This window comes from Aspergillus neoniger (genome assembly GCF_003184625.1).
Source record: "Aspergillus neoniger CBS 115656 unplaced genomic scaffold BO87scaffold_51, whole genome shotgun sequence".
Taxonomy (NCBI): Eukaryota; Fungi; Ascomycota; class Eurotiomycetes; order Eurotiales; family Aspergillaceae; genus Aspergillus; species Aspergillus neoniger.
Genome location: NW_020291179.1, coordinates 73,677 through 93,570, shown reverse-complemented (window position 1 = coordinate 93,570; position 19,894 = coordinate 73,677). Strand labels below are relative to the sequence as shown.

The window sequence follows — 19,894 nt, the reverse complement described above, 5'->3', positions numbered from 1 at the left end:
GCTCTTTTCATTCCCTATGCCCCCAAAGCATTACTTGACCTGTTATTAAGTTCTCTTCGCGCCGATAATATCGTCATACAAGCCTCCACAGGTACTCACCTACAGGGCCTAAAACCAGAGCTTGATCGCTACCAAAGAGCCCAATTCACTTCGAGTTGCGTACATTTAGCTCGAGGCTTATATATCTCAGTGAATCATAGCCAAGAATCAATCCTACAAGATATTCTTCCGTGAAGTAGATCAGAAGTCTTTCAGCTATTCTCCGCATCTGTGGTGGAGCTTGCGCCGAATAACCGCACTTCCCGCCCATATCGATGATTATACTCGATCATGCACTAAGAAGTAGGTTGATTAATTGTACATGGAATACCTTTCTTGAAATTATGTCACAGCACTTGATGTCGCATCTGTTGTATCTCAGACTTCATCCATACTCACGTGAACGATAATGCACTCCTGGCATACATGGTCCACCCTAGCACTTCTTTCCCATGGAAATCCAAAACTACAATTCAGATTTAGATTCTCTCTGATCTTATCAGCTGGATCTCACATTGTCCTAAGCTGCCTCTTAGGAACAATACTCAGAATTATCATAAAAAGTAGCCTAAAAGATACCTATCATGTCAACCACACCCACCAATGACCCCGCCCGGGTGGCCAGCATCATGCTGTCGTGGCACTCACTCGATCTCATTTCCTGTACAACCCTCCAGACCCTGTGGGCCGGGTACGGGCACATCTGCGCCCTCACCGCCCGAGCCACCACCGCCGAAGCGGCGGAGCACCTCGGGAAACTTTACGGAGTGGCTTCGAGAACCGCGGGGAGCACTTTTCCTCTGATTTTGAAGCTCATCTCACCGCCTCGCAAAGCAGCGGGCAAGGAAGATGAGGGACACCTCCGGAAGATGCTGAGTTATGAGGTGGAGCAATACTTTTACAGCGATGTAGTCCCCCGACTGGGGGACGATATTGCTGTTGCTAAATGTTTGGCGTCGACGCGAGACATGCATGGAAAACAAGGTGAAGAGGAACTTCGTGGCTTGATGGCGACGATTATGGTTGACTTGCGGCCTGCGTTCCCAGTTGCGGGGGAGAAGAGGAGCGTGTTGAGTCGTGTTCAGGTCTATGGGGCGCTGGACTGGTTGGCGCGGTTCCATAGTCGGTCGTGGGGGCTGTTGTCTGACGACAGGCGTCTGGATGGGTATGTTTTGCCGCCACTTGAGGAAGCGAAGAGAAGGCGGGAGCAGGGGAAGACGGAGACAGGGAATGCGCTGTGGCTTAACGGGGGGTACACGTATTTGGCGACCCGCCGGAAGGAGTATGCTTCTCTTGTCGAGGATACGGACTCGGAGTGGTCAGAAATCTTTTGTACGGCCTCAGATGGGTCTTTGCAATCGGTGGCTGAGATGGCTGCGTTGCTCTTGACACCCTGTGGAAGGCAGATGGAGTCGCTTATCCATGGCGATGTCAAGTCGGAGAACCTCTTTACGACAAGTAAGGGAGATGAAGTAGCGTTCTTTGATTTTCAATATGTCGGGTTAGGTCTGGGAGTTTGTGACCTGGCTAAACTGTTCACATGCTCAGTTCCACTGAAGATGCTTGTTGACGATGAGGACGACTTGCTACCAGAGCAACTGGAAATGTGTGAAGGTGAGAGAACTTTGCTGGAGCACTACCATAGGATGTTGCTCCAGGATAAAGGAGAGCGTTGGTATGATTGGGAAACCTTTGTACGACACTGGGAGACAGCTGTAGTGGACTGGTGCAGGTTCCAGGCATCTTGGGGTTTCTGGGGAAATACCGAGTGGCTTGAGGCTCGTGTGAGATCTATTGTCAGAGACCACGGGTGGAGGGAATGGCTACTTCGGAGCCTTAGCTCCTGTATTTTGAAAGCGAGGTAGAATTAGATTTCAATAAAGTAAGTGAAGATCCGAACCAGCAGGACTGGGGTTGTGATCAGAATTATTTCCAGATTTCATCAGAAGTATTTATTTATCTCTTTCCCGTATTGTCTACATGGTCCGGGCTCAGTAATATTAAATATCACAACACGGGCTTCCTCTATAATGCTATATCGTTCGAATATATTTGTTACTAGCTCTGCCTGTCACATCTTACTCCTTGGATCTCAAATTTTCCAACCGCCACCTCGCCGCCACAGCATCACCCGCAGAACAATGAAGCACGTCGTCCCAGCAGCAACAAACATACCACTAAACAATTGAGCCTTCCAGAAAGAACCCTGCTTTAGATCCAACAGAAGGGAAGCAATCGGAGTACCAATCAGGAACCCGCAACCAGCAAACATGAAGATCATGCCCAGGCGCGTGCCCACAACACCCAGGGTTGGAGACATGCGTGTCAAAATAGATGGCGGCAGGGAGACAATGGCCCCAGAAGCATAGCCGTATAAACAAGTGAAAACGACGGCCCCGCCCACGTTGCGGATGGCGATCCACACGAATGCCAGAATAGTCGCAAGGATACTAATAGGTACCAGCGTGTTCAAGCCACCGATACGGTCGGCCATGAGGCCTGGGGTGATGCGACCTAACACAGAGGTAGCGTTGAGGACAGCGAAGATGTAGAATGCCAGGCTGCTGTCGTTATGTAGATAGTAGGTGAAGTAGCTTTGCAGGTAGAAGAAGGGAAAGTAGAGTCCCACGAAGCAAAAGAAGAGGCCGAAGCTAAATATGAGGAAGGGTGGCTCTTTGAGGGCAGCGAGGTCCAGTAATGATCTGCTCTTTGTTGGCGGTGGTAACCGCCGCCTTAATACCAGCAATGAAACTGATAGTCCGGCTAGCGCTACGAAGCCAATGATGCGTGTCGTCCACCCGAACCCTACCCGGCTGATTAACTTGTGAAACATTATGGGGTAGACCACCGCCCCGATGCTGCCTCCTGACGCTGTTATTCCGGTAGCGAGGGCACGGCGTGCGGTGAAGTAGGTGGCGACGATAGCGATGCTGGGTAGGAAGAGAAATGCGCAGCCGATACCCACTGTGATGCCGTGCGCAAGGAAGAGCTGATAGTATTGGGTTGAGAGCGAGGTCATCACCAGGCCAAACACTACCATGAATGTTCCGAAGGCGATTAAGCTGTGCAGGAAGCCTTTGTCGAAGATGGGGCCTACAATCACCCCAACCAAAAACAGGACGAAGCCTTGTACAGTGCCGATCCAGGTGATGGCGGAGGATGAGTAGGTGGGGATTAGGTCGGACTGGTAGTAGCTTTGGAATACTCCGTAGGCGTTCAGGATGCCCCTGAGAATTGAGTTGGTTGGCGTTATGGGCCATGACTAAATTGATCGCATCACTTATCATGAGTTGAAGAATAGGAAGAATGCTCCCACGACTTGTAGCCATGCCGTCAAGCCGCCATCAGGAGGTGGAAGGGGAACCGTATCCACCGGCTCTGTGGTCGTCTGCTTTTCTGCCTCTGAAGAATCAGAACTACCTGTTATATTACCTGTCGGAGGGCGGCATTTGATATGCATATTGGTGGTTTGGGTTAGAGACATGACCTTTGATTTTGAGAGCCTTAAAACATGCATTAGGAGATGTAACATTATGCTTGCTACTTCAGCGTCAATTATAGATGCCCATCCAGGCTATCATCAAGTACATTTGTCATCTCTGAGCTGTCTATTGGCGCTTCGGTCTTTCACTCGCAGTATTAGTCTTGCTGGTTTGTAATCATGAAATATTGCGTGATAGGGTACCAGGTCGTCCATAGACCTATAGCCCATGCAATACCACGAAGCCTACGAAGAACTACCAATAAGCAGTAGTTTGCCTAATAACTTACATAGTTTCGTGATTGTCACATAGTCGATCTCAAGGCTATCGGACTGAAAGCGGGCGGCAGGAACACATCCTCGCCGCACTGGTGGAGCCTAGCCTCAAAGATGGCCCTAGAGCGGCAGTTTTATTGGCTCTGATATAAGCTGACTGGATAGGCATGCAGTGCCTTGGACAATAATTGGTGCGTATTAGAGATCGCGCTATGGTGCAATAAGCGCTATCGCTAATTATGGATCTTTAATTATATAGTTAACGAACAGCCCTATCGGATTCCAGTACTTGACCCATCGCCGTGTAGGTGGGTAAAAATGGTGCTTTCTGTTGGCTGATCTCGGTAAAACTTAGATTCGGCACCATGGAAGAAACTGAAGAAAGCAGGAAAAAGTAGCCAAGAGAAGTATTAGCTGTCATTTGTGATACAGTAAAGCGTTGTTGTCCTTGATATCGGCGCGTTCAGCGCAGAAGCAATCCATTGTATGTACTTTCGGTCATCATATTCATCTTGCTTAGCAATACGTATACATGACACTTTAATGGACAAATATTATATTGGCATGTCTTATAGTAGAAGATTTGACATGTTCCGTTCTCTCCATGTTAAAATCAGGTTTACTACCACGATTATATGTCTGGGCTTAGGAACTGCTACAAGTAAATAAGTCTAAACTACACCCTTTTACTACAGTAACTACCTAAACTTAGGATATCAGTCTACTTCATCCACATGAACTGTCCGAATCCTTCCCTTCATGAACAGTTCCTGTTTCAGCACTGGGGCTTGCACAAGCTTGTCTCCACTGCCGAGTACCCATTCCTGATCGGGAGTTAGGCGTTCAATTACTAGGGAAGGCCAAAGTACAGCTCCAGCTATGGTTCCCTTCCCAGTCAATACACGGTCCTCGATAGAAGCATGAATCACTTCATTGGTAGGCTGTGGATTTCCATCGCCAGTCTGCTTGTACTGGAGAGGAGTCCTCTTTGACTTCCCGCCCAGAATGGTCTCCACCGTCCGAGCGAAGCTTCCCGTGTTTGTTTTGCCGAATGCCGTCGCCCATGGGGCTGTGTCTGCCTCTAACGGTCGTGGAGGACGGTCGAAGAGGTACTCCTCAATATCGAAGCTCAACTGATTATGCTTGGTGCATTGCGCGATCATCCAGGCCAGTGTGATATTCGCCAGTCGGGGGTCCTGCCCTCCTCCGCCCACATCTGTATGTACACCAGAGAACCACACCTGCAGTAGCTCTTGGCCATCAGCATTCTCAGGCTGATGCCACAGTGTGGGCTGATAGGCGCTTCTCTCCTCGTCCAACGCAAGTGCATGAAACGCATACTTAACCTCTCTGGAGAGCAGCGTATTGCGAAACTCGAGTTTCTCCCCTGACCAGTTTCCGAACAACCAGGGCTTATGGAACGCGACCGTGTCCCAGACCCCGACAACCTCTACTGTGAACCGTGGGAGGTGATCGCGGAAACCCAGCTGTCGGCGTTTTCCCTCTTCGTACACTGGTAATTTTCGGTCGTAGAAGTCATCGTATACCGTGGCGAAATTGTCCATGCCTCGGGGAGTCAACAGCCCTAGTTCACAAACTATACCCGCGATCGCTCTGGCGGTATAAGCACCGCGTGAGAATCCAAAAAAGTAAATCTTATCTCCCTCCTCGTAGTTATCCACGAGGAAGCCATAGGCGGCACGAACGTTCGCACTGATTCCGATCCCGGCGACACCTAGTAAATCAGTCAGAAACACCCATGGAACACGATCAGGTTCAACGTCTAGACACCGTACCTCCGAAATACTTGTCGGCTAGACCGGTCCCAACGCCTTTCTGGTAATAGACGATTTGAGGAATTTCTTTGTTCACTCCATTCTCTTCCACGACTGCCACGCGGCTTAGAGTGCGCGTCAACCGCGTCACATTCGACGGAGGTTCCTGAGAATCCGCTGTCGAGTCTTTCCAGGTTCCTGGGAGAACCGACCATTATTAGCACGTTTTTAGCTTCCTCCAGTAGTTCAATCGAACATACCATCGCAGCAGACAATGAGACGTTTAGGTGACATTTTGCATGTGGATAGCTGGGATTCTGTGGTTCGAGTGCACGTTTCACATGCTATTCCCTACGCCCATCATGAACTCCCTCGTAGAACCCCTAATCCATTTATTTAGATTTGACTAGACCTCAGCTGAGCCCCAGCCACCGTTGGGGCAGTCAGCCTCACATCATCTGCTATCGAACACGAGGTCTCCCGCAGACTGGGCAAGTTTGGACGAAGCCAAGATTCGTTCGTATCCAGCAGATGCTGGTGATCCGACGCGGCGTTCCTTGGCTGCAGCTGGTGCGGAGTGAACTCCTACAGCGCAAACCTCATTCCTCATCACGAGGAAAGTCAAATGTAAAACAAGGTATTGGGGTCATGAGAATCTGGGGTAGGTACAAATATGAACAAGGAATGAGAGGTTGGTTCGCGGAAGCCATTCCCACAAGGAGGGGGTGGCGTTGAATACGGATAACTTTAAATAGTAGAGTTAGCGGATCGACGAATACGAGGTTGACAGCCCTTCACGAGACGCTGCTTTTCAAAATAAAACGAAACGACATGAGGCGTTAGGCTATATCTATACACCATTCCGGTGGTGCTACGACGAGGCCTCTAAGAGCGCATTGAGGTAGAAGGATCCCTGCTTGCAGCGCCATGAGGCTCTTGATGTGCGGGATATATTGTCAATCCAGAAATTATTGCCCCCTTGGGTATCTCTTCCTCATAATTCCATTTAGGGCATAACACGGATGCGATGTAAGAATCCGATTACTTAAAATGCATATACCTTGCACTAAAAGATAGAAGTGGCCTGATCCCGTACAGTTGTCCACGTGAAATGTGTTGGCGTGATAATACACTACAACATAAGCTTATATTGGCTCACAGAAACCATGGAACGGACTGGAGGCCGACCGAACACCAAAGATGCAACACGGTAGACCGCTCCAGACCAGAAGAGATTGAATTGTAACGGTTATGAGGGCAAACGCGTGGTTCGTTCCACATTCCCCCCCTCGAAATTCCCCAGAGATATATTAGATCCATTGCACTTGGACTTAGCCTTAGCTCCTTTTAGCATCCAAACAATACTATATATATTCCAACGCTGCTACATAACTCATAAACACCATGCCCGTTAGAGATTACGGAATCTGGAAGGGATTTCCAGCTCACTACGAGCTGGAAGATCGCTTCGAGGACCCCAAATCCCCCCATCTCTCGTTGTACTACCATGACAATAATGCAAAAATGCCACAATTCGACCGTGACTACCGACACAAACACAAGGGCAATCCACCAAACAAGCAGAAGCCAAGGGAGATCCCTGGATTATTCCGCGCAGCTATCAACATCAAGTCCACTGGCAAGGAGTCCCGGCTTGCCTATTGGGTAAATCACAATATTGTCGAGCACCCCATCGCCAAGAAGCTATCTAATCTAGACTTCGGCTTCCACCCAATTGAAGAACTCACCGATTTCGATGGTAAAGGCCTGGACTTCATCCGAGGGAACCTCTTCACTACACAGAGCGGCCGTGTTCTTCCCCATGACATCCCTGGCACAAATAACGATATAATTGATGTCCTGGAGCCTGAGGTAAAAAAGGCAATTCACCACAAAGCTACAATATATCTATTCGGCTCTATGTTCAACACCAGAAACGGAATCCATAATGTTCACATGAACCAGGGCAATATTCCGCGCTTTGTCAAGGATGATGGCGTGTTTCAGGATGGCGGCCTTCTCATTGAGTACGACGATCACTGGACTGGCGTTTTCCTTGCATTCGCATCACAAGCCGCTCACACTGATGACCACAATGGACATGCTTTTGCAAAGCACCTCGTTACCTGGGCGGACGTTCTACCCAAGGAGATCATTGAGAATTCGGTGGCTATCAAAGAAGCACTCATCAATCCACGAGGCAGAGATGACCGGTCTGCCAAAGAAAAAGAGTTCGTCACGCTTGAGAATCTTACAAATCACAGAGTGGCCCTGGCATCATGGAGGTTTCATAATGCTGCTGGTCAAGTTCAAGCGCTCCCTCACAATGCAGCTTTGGACTCTCGAGCTATGAAAAGGTTCGAGATGTCAAACTGTCCTCTTTCTAATAATGGTGATACTATCACTCTACTCAATGAGGAGGGACTGAGGGTCGACGGGGTAAGCTATGGGGCTCGGCAGGGAGCGACAGAAGGTCGTCCGATAGTTTTTGCACATTGAGATTGAGGCGTTTTGCAGCCAAGGTGGGTACTTCTGTCTTTACAATGATGACAATGTCGTGAAATGTTAGGCTGGGGAGCGTTGAAAAAAATCTGTGACGCAAAACTACTTATCCATCTCATTTTTGTTTTGCGAAGTGCTGATCCAGACTGTCAAATATTGCTACTCGATGTGAAACTTACTAAGCTCAAAATGATAATTGTGGAAGCATATTGAGGGATATGGGTTGAGTAGCAAACTTTGCGGAAGGCCAAATAATCTCGTCTCAATTACTAAATATTTGTGGCGAGGCATGGCAGATGCCGTGTAGCGGCCACAGCGCGCCCTCCGTGGTATAGCGCTTAGATCGCTTAACAAGAAAACGTCGTAATAGGAAGGATTCTTCGCAAAATAGAGTAAACTATCCAAGCTGTCAATGATCCATGGTTTATGTGGCAAAGTTAGACTTCAATAATTGGCAGTGTGAATATGATTACAGTACGTGGTGTGTTCGGCAGCCTTATCCACTGGAGAGATAAAGTTTAAAGGAGTAGGCCACGGCTAGAATTCAAGATCGAACCACACCATGGTTTCTTGCTCCGGATAAGCATAGAACTCTAAGCACGATTGAGCCATATTTTACCGTGGGTCCCTGTAGTTTTGCTGTCCGCGGGAGTAGATTTCGTATAGCTAGTTTTTCTTTGTTCATCTCCTTCCAATGATGAAACCTCAGTACATATTTCTCCGCACTTGACACAGTATCGACGGTGAGGTTGTATTACAAGAACCAATAATGTCATTGTGACGGCTCTTGGATGGTCATTGGTATGTAGTTAGTAGGTACCCGCTTGCTGTGCTCTTACAAAACTGGGAAATTAGCCGGAGCGATGTTATAAGAAGACAATGCCCTTAGCATCTTAGTGCTTGTACCCCCAAACCCACTGTATATTTGTTTAGGGACCAGACTTACGACACGTACCATTACAATGCGGGCTTTCCTTCTTTTCACAATCTGTACGCTGTCAGTGCAAGCAGCGATCGCTTGGGGAGATGTTGGGCATCGAGCTATCGCCTACTTGGCTGAGAAACACCTTACTCCTACCGGCTCTAATCTCGTAAATGAGCTTCTCGCCAACGATAAAGGCTTTGATATCTCTGACGCCGCAACGTGGGCGGACACCATCAAGTGGAAACGACCGCTCACTAGACCCTTGCATTATATCAGTATGTTATACGAATAGTATATGGATCACTCACCATCTAATTTGGCTTCAGACCCAAATGACGAACCTCCAAATTCATGTTCCGTCTCATATCCGGATGATTGCCCTGCCGAAGGCTGTATCATCTCACTGATGGCAAATATGGTAAGTTGCCTGTATCCACAATCGTTGACACGAAATTTTTCTTACTTTCGTCCCTCTGCATCCTCGGTCTCTAACCCTCTGGGACAATAGACTCATCAAATCAAGGACAAGAAAGCCAATGAGACCCAGAAAAAGGAGGCCTTGATGTTTCTAATTCACCTTTTCGGGGACCTACACCAACCACTGCACGTCACGGGAGTGGCAAAAGGTGGGAATGATATTCGTGTCTGCTTCGATGCCAAGGCTCCGTGCGACGATGACAGCAAGAAATGGAACCTACACTCAGTCTGGGATACTGCCATTCCACACAAAATCAATGGCATAAAGCACAGTCTCAAACACAATCTTGAACGGCTGACGTCAGCGAAGTGGGCCGATAGACTCCATCAGGAAAACAGGCCGCGACCAGTTGATACCGAGTGTGCAAATACTCGACAACCCTTGAAATGCATCAAGAAGTGGGCGACGGAATCAAATCAGCTAAATTGTGATTTCGTGATGGAAAGAGGGCGGGAGTGGCTTGAGGAGAACGATCTGGGTGGTGAGTATTATGAGGTAGCTGCGCCTATCGTCGATGAACAAATCTTCAAAGCGGCTATACGTCTTGCTGGTTGGATCAATGCCCTCGCAGATAGGGCAGCGGCCGATGAATTCAGAGGCGTCCATCTTCAAGGCGATCTCTAGTGACGGGATATGATCTGTTACATGGCTTCTGGAAAAGTTGATTTTTGTTGTCATGCTCTAATGTGAGTAGGCTTGTACTGTAATAATATTATCAATGAAAGGGAAAAAAATATTCTCGGTATTGGTTGATTTGAGTGGACGAAAAGACGCAAATATGATTTAGGTCCTGATTAACTGAGGGGATTTTCTGGCTGAGTCTCGCTACTAGTAACTATATTTACCTCCTTGCATACTTATCACATCAACCAGATATATTTGGATTTCGCTCAAAATCCGGCAAAGCCCACTTGACCATCCACTCCGACTGGAGCACATGTCGCGCTTCCGGTTGGAACAGCAACATCCTGCGGATCAGATCCAAAAACGCGGTTCTCTCTTCCTCGACCACACCCCTCCACTTTCTCCTCCACTTCTGTATGTCTATGTCGAATGACTCTTCAAGGGGAGGCCATTTATTCTCCACGTATGCGTCTTTTGGATGCCCATCCTCCGTAAAGAACTTACCTCTCCCCTCCCAATGCAGCCACCACTCCCTAGGCATTGGTCCCAGTACATCGATATGTTGTGCCACGATTTCATCGTTGGGAACCATTTCAATACTGAAGAGAGCTTCCATTCCTATAACCTCCCATATCGCCGTAGCTAGGCTCCAGATGTCCGAACATACGCGAGCGGCTTTTGTGGCTCGAATCTGGCTTCTGGGGAGCGAAAGGCCGGAGGTGTGTGACAGTCTTGTCCGAGTCGAACCTCTGAGGCAGGAGCGAAGGCCTCACCAAAGTCGCTTAGAAGTGGACGTACATCGGCCAGCGTCATAGTTTCGGCGTATTTTCCTAGAAATAAAAAATTTACCGCTTGAGCTGGGATATTAGGTGGAAGCGGCCTTCCATCACAGCGTGTGATGGGAACTGTCTCGGGCTCGCCACATCTTTCATACAATTCTATTATGGAAAGATTGTCAAAGTTAGATGGAAGCTTGATCATGATATTGTTCAGGTGAATATCTTGATTCAGTAGGTTCGTAATTAGCTAATGGAGTCCACATGGCGAGAAGGATTTCTTGACCAACCTCCGTGTAAATATCCGTGCGAATGCGTGTAAGCAACAGCCTGTGTAAGTCCATAGCGCAACGCTCGAGCCACCTCAAGGGGAAAAAGACGACTGGAAGAGATCTCCCTAAGATTGCAGTGTGCGGGGGCTGTAATATAGCACGCATATGTCCCGTTCGGGCCTTGTACATCGAATTCGTCAAATACCACCGGTATCAGGCAGCGCCTGTGGGCTGGAGATGATGAGGGTGGCTTGGGCAGTGTCCTAAGTACCGTTGCCTCGCGTGGATGCGCGTCCGCTGTGTTGACTTTCAGTGCGACATATCGCTTGACGGTAGTATCTCGAGCGAGCCAGACGGTAGAGTAACCACCATGACCTAGTTTATCTACGATGCGGTACCGGCTATGAAGCACGTCACCGATCATAACCGGGTTGTAACCTCCAGGCTGATATTCTTCAAGTGTTTCCACCCCCCTGATCCAGTTGTACTCCACGCGAGCCTGAGGCTTTGTGGAACTAAGCCGTGCAAATAAGCCTGAGTGGGTCTTCTGGGGACAGCGGGGCAACCTGACACTTGGTGGGGAGAAACATGGTTGGCTAATAGGTGTTGAGGAAAGAATAGAGCGCCCAAGTATTTGGGCATGACACTTCATGGTCTGTTGGTATGGTGGATGCCGAATAGTGGTTCCGAACCTCTCCCTATGCATCTGACTGCTGGGTAGGAAGAAGGGTTCCGAACGGTCTGTTGCCGTAGTAATCATACATCACGTGAAGATGTACAGTCATACATATCATCGGTGGCTTACTTGAGGACCGTTCACAGCAAGTTCCATGATAGGTGGGTTAAGCAATGGAAGACTGGGCGTACGGCCGCGCCAACGAGGCGCCTGGTCAAGGCCCCTTCTAAGAAGACCCTGGAGCTCTACAAGGGCTTGCCAAAGGCGTACACATCGGTAGTCATGCAGATGCGTACGCAGAGGATCGGCCTCACACACTTCCTCTACAAGATCAAGGCGCAGGAGAGTGACCGATGCAGCTGCGGGGAAGGGTTATAGATCCCCAAGCATGTCCTTCTGGCATGCCCCTGCTTTGTAAGGCTGTGTAATCAGATATTTCATAAGATTGCCGCACACACGGATCTGGGGGATATGATAATTGATTATGATTTATTTATATCAGACCCGCAGGCGATCCGCTACATTGCTGAATTTATACTGCAAACAGGATTGCTTGGGTAATTTAACTAAGTTGAACTCGACCTTGGACCAGAGCTTGATCCAGGCCAGGAACACGTAGGCCTTAGGGCCATGGGGATAGATGCTGCAGATGCTGGGTAGGAGGCCCCATACATGCCCCGTATGAGTCAACGGGGAAGGTCATGTATATTAAAGGAAACAGGCATGTTGGAAGCAAGAATATGGACGAAGAACGAAGGGATGGTGGCTCGCAGGCAACTGGTCAGCCAGTTGCGACACTAGGTGATATCTTTACATTATTGTATGACTTTGCTTTACTTTTACTGTATTTAGTTGGGTTTGGCCGCGGCGACGATCTTCCTACGTCGCGGCATGCGTTGGTTAAAGTGTTTACTGCGAGTTTAAGGGGTTTGACGGCGTTCAGGGCCATATTCCTGCTTCAAACGGCAAAGCACCTGCATAGCTAGCATCTTACTTAGCGAGGCTCGATCAGGTATAAGAATATTAAATGAAAAAAAAAATGAAATGAATTTATAACTGATAGTAACGCTGTCAGAGTCTACACGGCTACGGGTCCTTTGCTCGGGTATCATGGAGACTCCGTCTACAGATGACCGAAATTGCCCATTAGGACTATACTTTTTATGATGATAGCAGCAGCTTTATATTTGGGATACCTGCTGAATTGGTTCTCAAGTACTGATCAAAGCTTTCAATCATGTATTATTAAAGATGGTTACAAGATACTGAATACTTAATGACACCATTCTAGAGTCTGAATTTACTAAAGCCACTCGCGGCTGGTCCTGTGCCTTCGACTGAGTTGTAAGATGCCTTGGGTGTCCTTCCTCCTAGAAGGAAAAGTCTGTAAAAAAGCAGGAAACCAATTAAAATTAGAACAAATATGACCTAAAAATAAGTGAAAGTCCTAAAACAAATGAAAGAACTGACTGTTGGAGCCAGTCATGATAAGCGATGTTGTGATTCGCCACATGCCTGCGGCATACTATGCTTGCCATTGAACAGAACAGACTACTAAGTCAACTTCGCTCCTATCAGCCGTCTTGTTAACCAAAGTGCGGCCTGTCATGTTACAAGTCCACTCCGTGTGCATCTTTCTCTGTACAGGCAGAAGTTAAGGGAGGAGAGTAAAGTCCCCAGACTCCGCGTAGATAGTATTGGAATCTGAACAGGAAGCAGCCCGGACGCGATAAGGACTAGAAGACACAAACTTCATGTCAGCAACTATTGGACACGCACCCCACGAACGGTACTCAAATGAAGTCTACCACATATGTTGTGCGAAGGGGGGACGGGCAACTTGGCGGAGGAATCGTCACACAGCCCCCACCATCAGTTGTGATGGGCGTCCGGCTGAGGAGATCGACGATCTGGGGAGGGAATTCCCTAAAGTTGGTAAGATAGAGGCAGAACTGTGGCGGATCAGTGCTGGAGAATGTAATTACATTAGCTAGGGCACTAGACCATGTTTCAAAGTTTTGAGTCTTTCGCGATACTTACTTGACCGCGGTCCAGCACACTTGCCATGGCTGGTTGCAGTGAACAGTGTCACCGGCAGCGGGCTTGATAATTGTGATAGCGCTGGCAGTCGTCAGAAGGGTGGCGATAGCAATTGGAATAAGATGCATGATGATGACAAAGATTATCTTGCTTTAAAGTGTGTTTTTGGGGGTCTGATGGATGTTGCATTGGCTTGATCGAATTCGTGGAGGGCCAGCCTTCTTATACCAGCCATGTCGACTCTCACGCTACCCTACTCGCTTACCCCGAAGGTTTGACTGGAGTTCGATCATGGCAGTCAAGGGATCTATGTCTAGTACTTGGCACAGCCACTCTCATCACGAGATGAGCATCTGTATGGACGGAGCGGAGTTGGATTCCCAGTTCGTGATCCTGAATCAATGCTTCACGAATTAGTTATTGTTGCTAAGTAATCAAATCTAGCATTTCATATGTTGCCTAAAAGTGAGTGAAACGTGAAGCCAATACGAGAAAAAAGGATAGTGGATGTATCCCATGATACCTCGTGTGATCTTCAAGTCAAAGTATGCTTTTACAATTGGCTAGTATACATCAGGCCTCCTACTCCAAACCTTCCTCGCAAGGGTATACGGACACGAGAGAATGGATTTGTTATCCGAGTTGCCTCCTTGGCGTTAACGGTTAATTCAAGAGAGCCATACTGATGTTGCTGACAATCGTATTGTATATTCAAGAGGTGCGCGAAAAAAAAGCAGATTCCGAATTTTACCAAAGCGCTGGGGATGTGTAACGTCATGTATAACTGCAACAATGGCCAGCATTTAACCTCTGCGACCAAGCGTTTTGCTTCAAGTCCAGGTGATGATAGGTGTATCAAAGCTTTGGACGACTAACCGTGGTCGTACGGCCTTCGGCTATGCATTGTCACTTGCCAAAACGCACCAATAGCATTATATTCCGATGTAAGATTCCATATGACAAGATCGATCCGTTTGAGTAATGGAGCTACTGCATTAGGCAGTATTACAGGAGATCTTCGTGAAACAGCTGGCGTTGATATGTCCCGTTCGTAATCGCCTCCAGGATTGGCACGCGTGTTTGAAGGATATTGGCAAAGGATCATACAAAATTCAATTGTTATACGTGTGATTCTAGTTTAATTGGCACAGGGTGGAGAACTAAGTTAATTGTACAATCACGGCTGGAATTTCATCTGCCGATCTAATCCATGGCGCTCAAGATACTCTCCGCATAATGGAAATTACCAGATCAATTGCTGTCTACTGGGTCTTTCACAGTTGCACCAAGAAGTGCGTGATCGGGGTCCAAACGGTACGCCGGGTGATAAAGGCTGGGCGATATGCGATAGACTATCTGTAAGGCATACAGCTATGACAGCTACGAACGAGATCATTAAATAGCCCTATGTTGTGGATATGAAGGTATAATAATCAGTGGCCCTTGGATAGCTACCCTGAAGGTGCTAGCATATTCTACGGTGATGGTGTGGAATAGGGTATAGAATGAGGTAAACAATTAGGCGGACTTGAGACAATGATGATAGGACGACATTGCATTATCTATTCAGGGATTTCTCAGTGTTGTCATGTTCGGGATAAATTAGAGGCCATGGTCGAGGTCATTGAATCATCTTGTGACCTCGGTCTTGGACATGGCTAATGAGTTTGCCCTTGGCATGTATGCCTAGTAGTACTCCGAATGCCTCATGCTGGAGAATAGCTCAGTTTTACGGGTTTAGAGTGCAGTCATACCTGCCACCCACATTAACCACCAAGGACGAATCGGTATCTCTCTGTTTCACCATAGTGTCTGCATATTTATACCCTTATCTAGCCAAGTATATGATCCCTAAAGGAAAGCACATGCAGAGTCATGTCGGAACCGCACATATCCTTGTTTACTCCCTACAGCGCCCGAGAAACGTTGGCTTCTTCATCTTCTGGAGGGCTCTGTTCACAATGTGGCTCTCCCTTATCCCCTCAATCATAACTCCGGATTATACCTGGCCAGCACCTGCTGTTACTACAGTCCAAAGAGTAACCCCACCAGTGCCCGCCGTACCGGGCGCCAATAGCAGATGGCTTTGGGGTAAAGCACATGGTTTGCTCTACCACTTCTCACGGTGCTACTGCTACCTGTTGGAATTATATTTTGACCCGCACATTATCCAGCTGCCGTTTGGACTCGTTCTAAAATGGACCGATCGGACGAGCGTGGAGGAGGTCATTGCAATGCAAATGGCTCGAGCAGCTGGTATTCCAGTCCCAAGAGTCCTCAGCTGCGGAGAGCACGTTACTCCTCACTTGACCCGAGAGGTCTCGATACTCATGACGAGACTGCCAGGCTTCAGTCTTATGAACTCCGATGATCCCTTGGAGGTTGCTGACGAGGGTCCGTGGCTTGAAGAACTGAAGACTTGCGTCCACGCTATGCGCGAGTGGGAACCACCAAGTCAGGATATTATCTGCTGGCCTATCGGAACGGCCCTCCGCAGCTCGCGCGTCCCTGACCACATCATGGGTCCTTTCAAAGACCACAAATCATTCTACCAGCACCTTTTTGCACCAGCATCTCAGCATGGTTTCATATCTGTTGATGATTACAATAATACATTCGCGACTGCGAAGAAGTTACAACAGCGCCCTTATAAAGTCAAGTTCACTCACGGAGACCTCAAAGCTCATAACATTCTAATCAATGAAGATGGGCACTTGGCTGGCTTTCTCGACCGGGAATCCGGAGGTTGGTATCCCGAATGTGGGAATACACGACAGCAATGCGCTTCGGGAAAGACAGCTGGTGGTATCAGGTTGCTATGTGGATGGGTGGTGATGAGTATCGAGAAGAGCTAGAATCAGACAGAGCGTTGAACCGTTTGACGGTGGACTCTTACATAGCTTTTTGATTGCGTTGCATACACAGAAAGCCAGACATAATGAGTACTGTACAGACACAGCCTACCAGGAAAATGGTAAACACGGGTCATGGCACTCTTCATGTTTTGTACGCTTGCCTTGTCACTATCAGTCATCAAAGCGAGAGTCCAGCCATCGGCTGCCCGCGAGTTGTTCGATGTCTCGGCGTGGAACGAGGCCCCTTTCTGCTTTTTTACACTCGGGACCCTTTTTTTGGCTTCCTTGGTATGAATGTGCTGCTCTACTACGTGACAACATATGCTATTATTTATGGAATGTCCTTCGCGCTTGCTAGTTACCCTCTACCAATCCTCAACGCCGCATCAGTAGTTAGTCGTATTATTTTTGATGCATGTAAGGTTCCCCCTTCCTTCACCCTTGCCACAAATGCTTATCTCAGTGCCTTTTGAGTAGTATGGAGCAGGTAAGACAGACCCAATGAATGTGTTAATACCAACGTACTTTGCCCTTGCGGTTCTATCCTTCGCGTAGGTTGGGATCGAAAACAACCTCAGCCTCATAGTTTTCACTTTACTATACGGCATATTTGCGGAAGGATTCATGGCCCTGCCCTATAGCATTGTCGTCAAACTCACCCTCCGTTGGCGTTGCTGGAGTCCGGATGGGTATGGTCAGTACAGTGGGTAGCCTGGCAATTCTTATTGGCACTCCGTTGGGCGGTGCTATTCTTAGTCATGGTGGCTGGATAGCACTTCAAATGCTTGGTGGTGGAACTCTTCTAGTCTCAAAAGTGAGCGTCTTTGTGAGCCGAATTTCCAAGACTGGGTGGCATTTTACTAGGGAGCTTTAATCAACATGGACAAGCTTCTTGGATAAATAATACAGTGCTTGGACGTTAATAGGTGGGTATATTTCAGCTAATACAGAGGAACCTATGAAGTTCTAAAGTTTACTTCGAAAGCCAAAAGCCACTTTAAATGACCTCACAGATCAATATCATCCATCGTATCGCTGCATACCGTAAGCATATATTGCTTTAGATTGATCAAATATTATCTCACAATACTCTTAACAAGGCTTCGCCGTAGATATGATATGCAGATTGCGTTGGAGGATTTGACTCCCTCGATTGTTAGACTAATGCAGACAAAAGGTAAGACAGATTCTGGGTGGATTTGAAACTGTGATCTATCCTTGGCTATACCCTAACTGAACCTTACTGAAAGGAACAATGATGTTGATACCGTATGGGCGAAACAATTTTTAGAGGCTCCAGACCGATCCACAGCCACATGTAAACATAGCATCGTCGCATTCATACCCTGCTAGGTAGATTTCTGAGATCCACGGCTATCTAAATCTCGGGAACCCGCATCTTACGATCTCCAGCCAACTTTAATGTAAGAGACTTTCGTGAGGGGCTATAGTAGGGCGGCAATTCCATACCCACCCACGACGGCTTGGATTTGATTATCGATCTTCGTATCTATTCTACATATGCTGTGTTTGATCAGGATTCCTCGGCGGGACTTCCTCAAAAACTTCTCTGTTTACAGAAAATATCTGCATTTGCTCTATATCATTCCTTCCAATGTTTGTTACATTACATACAACCACAGGGTGTGGAAAACAGGGCTTCCCGTCCGCTCAGCCGTACTTAAGCCACACGCCGGGAGGTTAGTAGTTGGGTGGGTGACCACCAGCGAATCCCTTCTGTTGTATGTTTTTGTGCGTTTTCCATATTCAAAAAACCTTAAGATATGGGTAGTAGTAGTACTGCTATTCTCTATTCCATCTGAATTCATCAGTTGGAAGTGTATATCAGATGTGAGTGAGTCTGTATACATTGCGGCGCTTATCGTGAAGCATTTTGCAAGGACCTGTATTACGCCTGGCAGCCCTCGTAAAGCTGACTACAAAGTGCGAGCGGCCTTGCTCCATCATCATAGGAGTACATATGAAGTGCAAATATATCACCAGGATTACATTGAGTCTTGTAGACCACAATTAGGGTTGGATTTATGAGACCATACGAGACATTATCGCGGGTAATCTAGAAGTATATACACTCGCACCAGGGTTGCGTCTCCACCTAACATGTAACTTCTCTTACGATCTGTTACAATCTCAGTTATCGAGGAATATGAAGCGAACTGGTTCCTGTGCTCGAGATTTTTTTGGTCGAGTCATATGCTGCTCGGTAGGGAAGTCCTCGCTTCCTTGCACAGTATAGGAACGAAGCTCTAAGAATATAATCTGCTTTTATAGTTGTGGATTTGTACAGAATTGAGGTTGAAAGATGTGTGCTGTCTTTTCGGTGCCTTCACAGCTAATCAGAACTGCAAAGAATTTTCTTAAACTCGATGTGGACTTTCAAGATCATGCTTTTGAAGACAGTAACAGTTAATATAAATCTGGATACAATTTGGGGTAGAAGTAACTACCAGCTGAAACATGTAGACAAAATAATGAATGAGCAATATACTGTTCATGCGCAGCACTGAATCATTTGCAGGTTTTCCATCCTTACATTCATCCCACGTAGAATTCATAGAGTACTCCCGAGATTCAGTTGCGGCAAGCGAGATACTGTGTGCACTTGATATTGTAGATTATGATTTTCTCAGCAATTTGTGAGATATATCAGCTTTCTGTATGCATTCCTCATATTCAAACTTGTTGAAAAGTCGTGGGAAATCAATGAGATACCCGTCCTTATAATACATCCGGCGTTCCAAGTTATTCCAGCAAACATCAGATCTAAATAATGACCAGAGGTACTATGGCGTACTTATCCGACTGCAAATGAATCAAGGCCGTCGTCATTGGTAAGGTTCGCGATATGGCCTGACTCGCTATACACCCAGGGGTCATCATTTTGTGCCATGATCACCTTCATCCCTTTTACGTCTTTTGATTTCACCCAAAATAGATGTATTGTTGGGACAGTAATCTCTCCGTCGCTAGTCTGACTAGACGCGATATATCGTTTTTGGTCTAGCAGTTAGTGCGCCGACAGGTTATGAGCCCAGTCAGTTCTTACCAGCACGTGATGCCTTAACCAGATCTGGAGACTTCGGGTTCGAGACCAGGCGTGGTTAACCTGGCTTGCTTTTCCCATGCAGTCTATCCAGTTCGAGGAGGTGCCTAA

General features: G+C 47.4%; 8 protein-coding genes across 8 annotated transcripts, besides 1 other annotated feature; 4 read left to right on the top strand and 4 right to left on the bottom strand.

Moving 5' to 3' along the window:
* The first annotated feature begins 552 nt into the window (after positions 1-552).
* BO87DRAFT_369362 (uncharacterized protein) lies at positions 553-1,929 on the top strand. Its single transcript, XM_025621970.1, has one exon. It carries the CDS (start codon positions 624-626, stop codon positions 1,902-1,904), a length of 1,281 nt encoding a protein of 426 aa, XP_025474762.1. The 5' UTR covers positions 553-623; the 3' UTR covers positions 1,905-1,929.
* A 202-nt stretch (positions 1,930-2,131) lies between these two features.
* Positions 2,132-3,523, bottom strand: BO87DRAFT_401465 (MFS monocarboxylate transporter; the record flags this gene model as incomplete). Its single annotated transcript, XM_025625613.1, has 2 exons — positions 2,132-3,301; positions 3,356-3,523. 2 exons carry the CDS (start codon positions 3,521-3,523, stop codon positions 2,132-2,134), a joined length of 1,338 nt encoding a protein of 445 aa, XP_025474761.1.
* Positions 3,524-4,512: 989 nt separating this feature from the next.
* On the bottom strand, positions 4,513-5,988 carry BO87DRAFT_369358 (T6SS phospholipase effector Tle1-like catalytic domain-containing protein; the record flags this gene model as incomplete). The annotated part of the gene is made up of 3 exons (XM_025621969.1): positions 5,832-5,988; positions 5,593-5,769; positions 4,513-5,531 (listed from the first exon to the last, which is right to left on the bottom strand). The coding sequence occupies exons 1-3, from the start codon at positions 5,863-5,865 to the stop codon at positions 4,513-4,515; spliced, it is 1,230 nt and encodes a 409-aa protein (XP_025474760.1). The 5' UTR covers positions 5,866-5,988.
* A 975-nt stretch (positions 5,989-6,963) lies between these two features.
* BO87DRAFT_369354 (O-methyltransferase) lies at positions 6,964-8,070 on the top strand (the record flags this gene model as incomplete). The annotated part of the gene is made up of 1 exon (XM_025621968.1): positions 6,964-8,070. Exon 1 carries the CDS (start codon positions 6,976-6,978, stop codon positions 8,068-8,070), a length of 1,095 nt encoding a protein of 364 aa, XP_025474759.1. The 5' UTR covers positions 6,964-6,975.
* Positions 8,071-9,035: 965 nt separating this feature from the next.
* BO87DRAFT_448928 (S1/P1 nuclease) lies at positions 9,036-10,218 on the top strand (the record flags this gene model as incomplete). The annotated part of the gene is made up of 3 exons (XM_025628316.1): positions 9,036-9,273; positions 9,325-9,416; positions 9,507-10,218. The coding sequence occupies 3 exons, from the start codon at positions 9,036-9,038 to the stop codon at positions 10,098-10,100; spliced, it is 924 nt and encodes a 307-aa protein (XP_025474758.1). The 3' UTR covers positions 10,101-10,218.
* A 123-nt stretch (positions 10,219-10,341) lies between these two features.
* BO87DRAFT_401461 (kinase-like protein) lies at positions 10,342-11,800 on the bottom strand (the record flags this gene model as incomplete). The annotated part of the gene is made up of 3 exons (XM_025625612.1): positions 10,342-10,725; positions 10,764-11,101; positions 11,167-11,800. 3 exons carry the CDS (start codon positions 11,798-11,800, stop codon positions 10,342-10,344), a joined length of 1,356 nt encoding a protein of 451 aa, XP_025474757.1.
* A 1,678-nt stretch (positions 11,801-13,478) lies between these two features.
* BO87DRAFT_320173 (uncharacterized protein) lies at positions 13,479-13,992 on the bottom strand (the record flags this gene model as incomplete). The annotated part of the gene is made up of 3 exons (XM_025619883.1): positions 13,479-13,574; positions 13,636-13,792; positions 13,865-13,992. The coding sequence occupies 3 exons, from the start codon at positions 13,990-13,992 to the stop codon at positions 13,479-13,481; spliced, it is 381 nt and encodes a 126-aa protein (XP_025474756.1).
* Positions 13,993-15,825: 1,833 nt separating this feature from the next.
* Positions 15,826-16,772, top strand: BO87DRAFT_401459 (phosphotransferase family protein; the record flags this gene model as incomplete). Its single annotated transcript, XM_025625611.1, has 2 exons — positions 15,826-16,609; positions 16,642-16,772. 2 exons carry the CDS (start codon positions 15,826-15,828, stop codon positions 16,770-16,772), a joined length of 915 nt encoding a protein of 304 aa, XP_025474755.1.
* Positions 16,773-18,334: 1,562 nt separating this feature from the next.
* Positions 18,335-18,419: a sequence feature (Protein overlapping with rRNA (BO87DRAFT_320102, PYH29276.1) was converted to a misc_feature.).
* Positions 18,420-19,894: the final 1,475 nt, after the last annotated feature.

Bases quoted from the DNA above. Each gene is read 5' to 3' on its own strand.
- BO87DRAFT_369362 (XM_025621970.1), top strand. From the start codon at position 624: ATGTCAACCACACCCACCAATGACCCCGCCCGGGTGGCCAGCATCATG.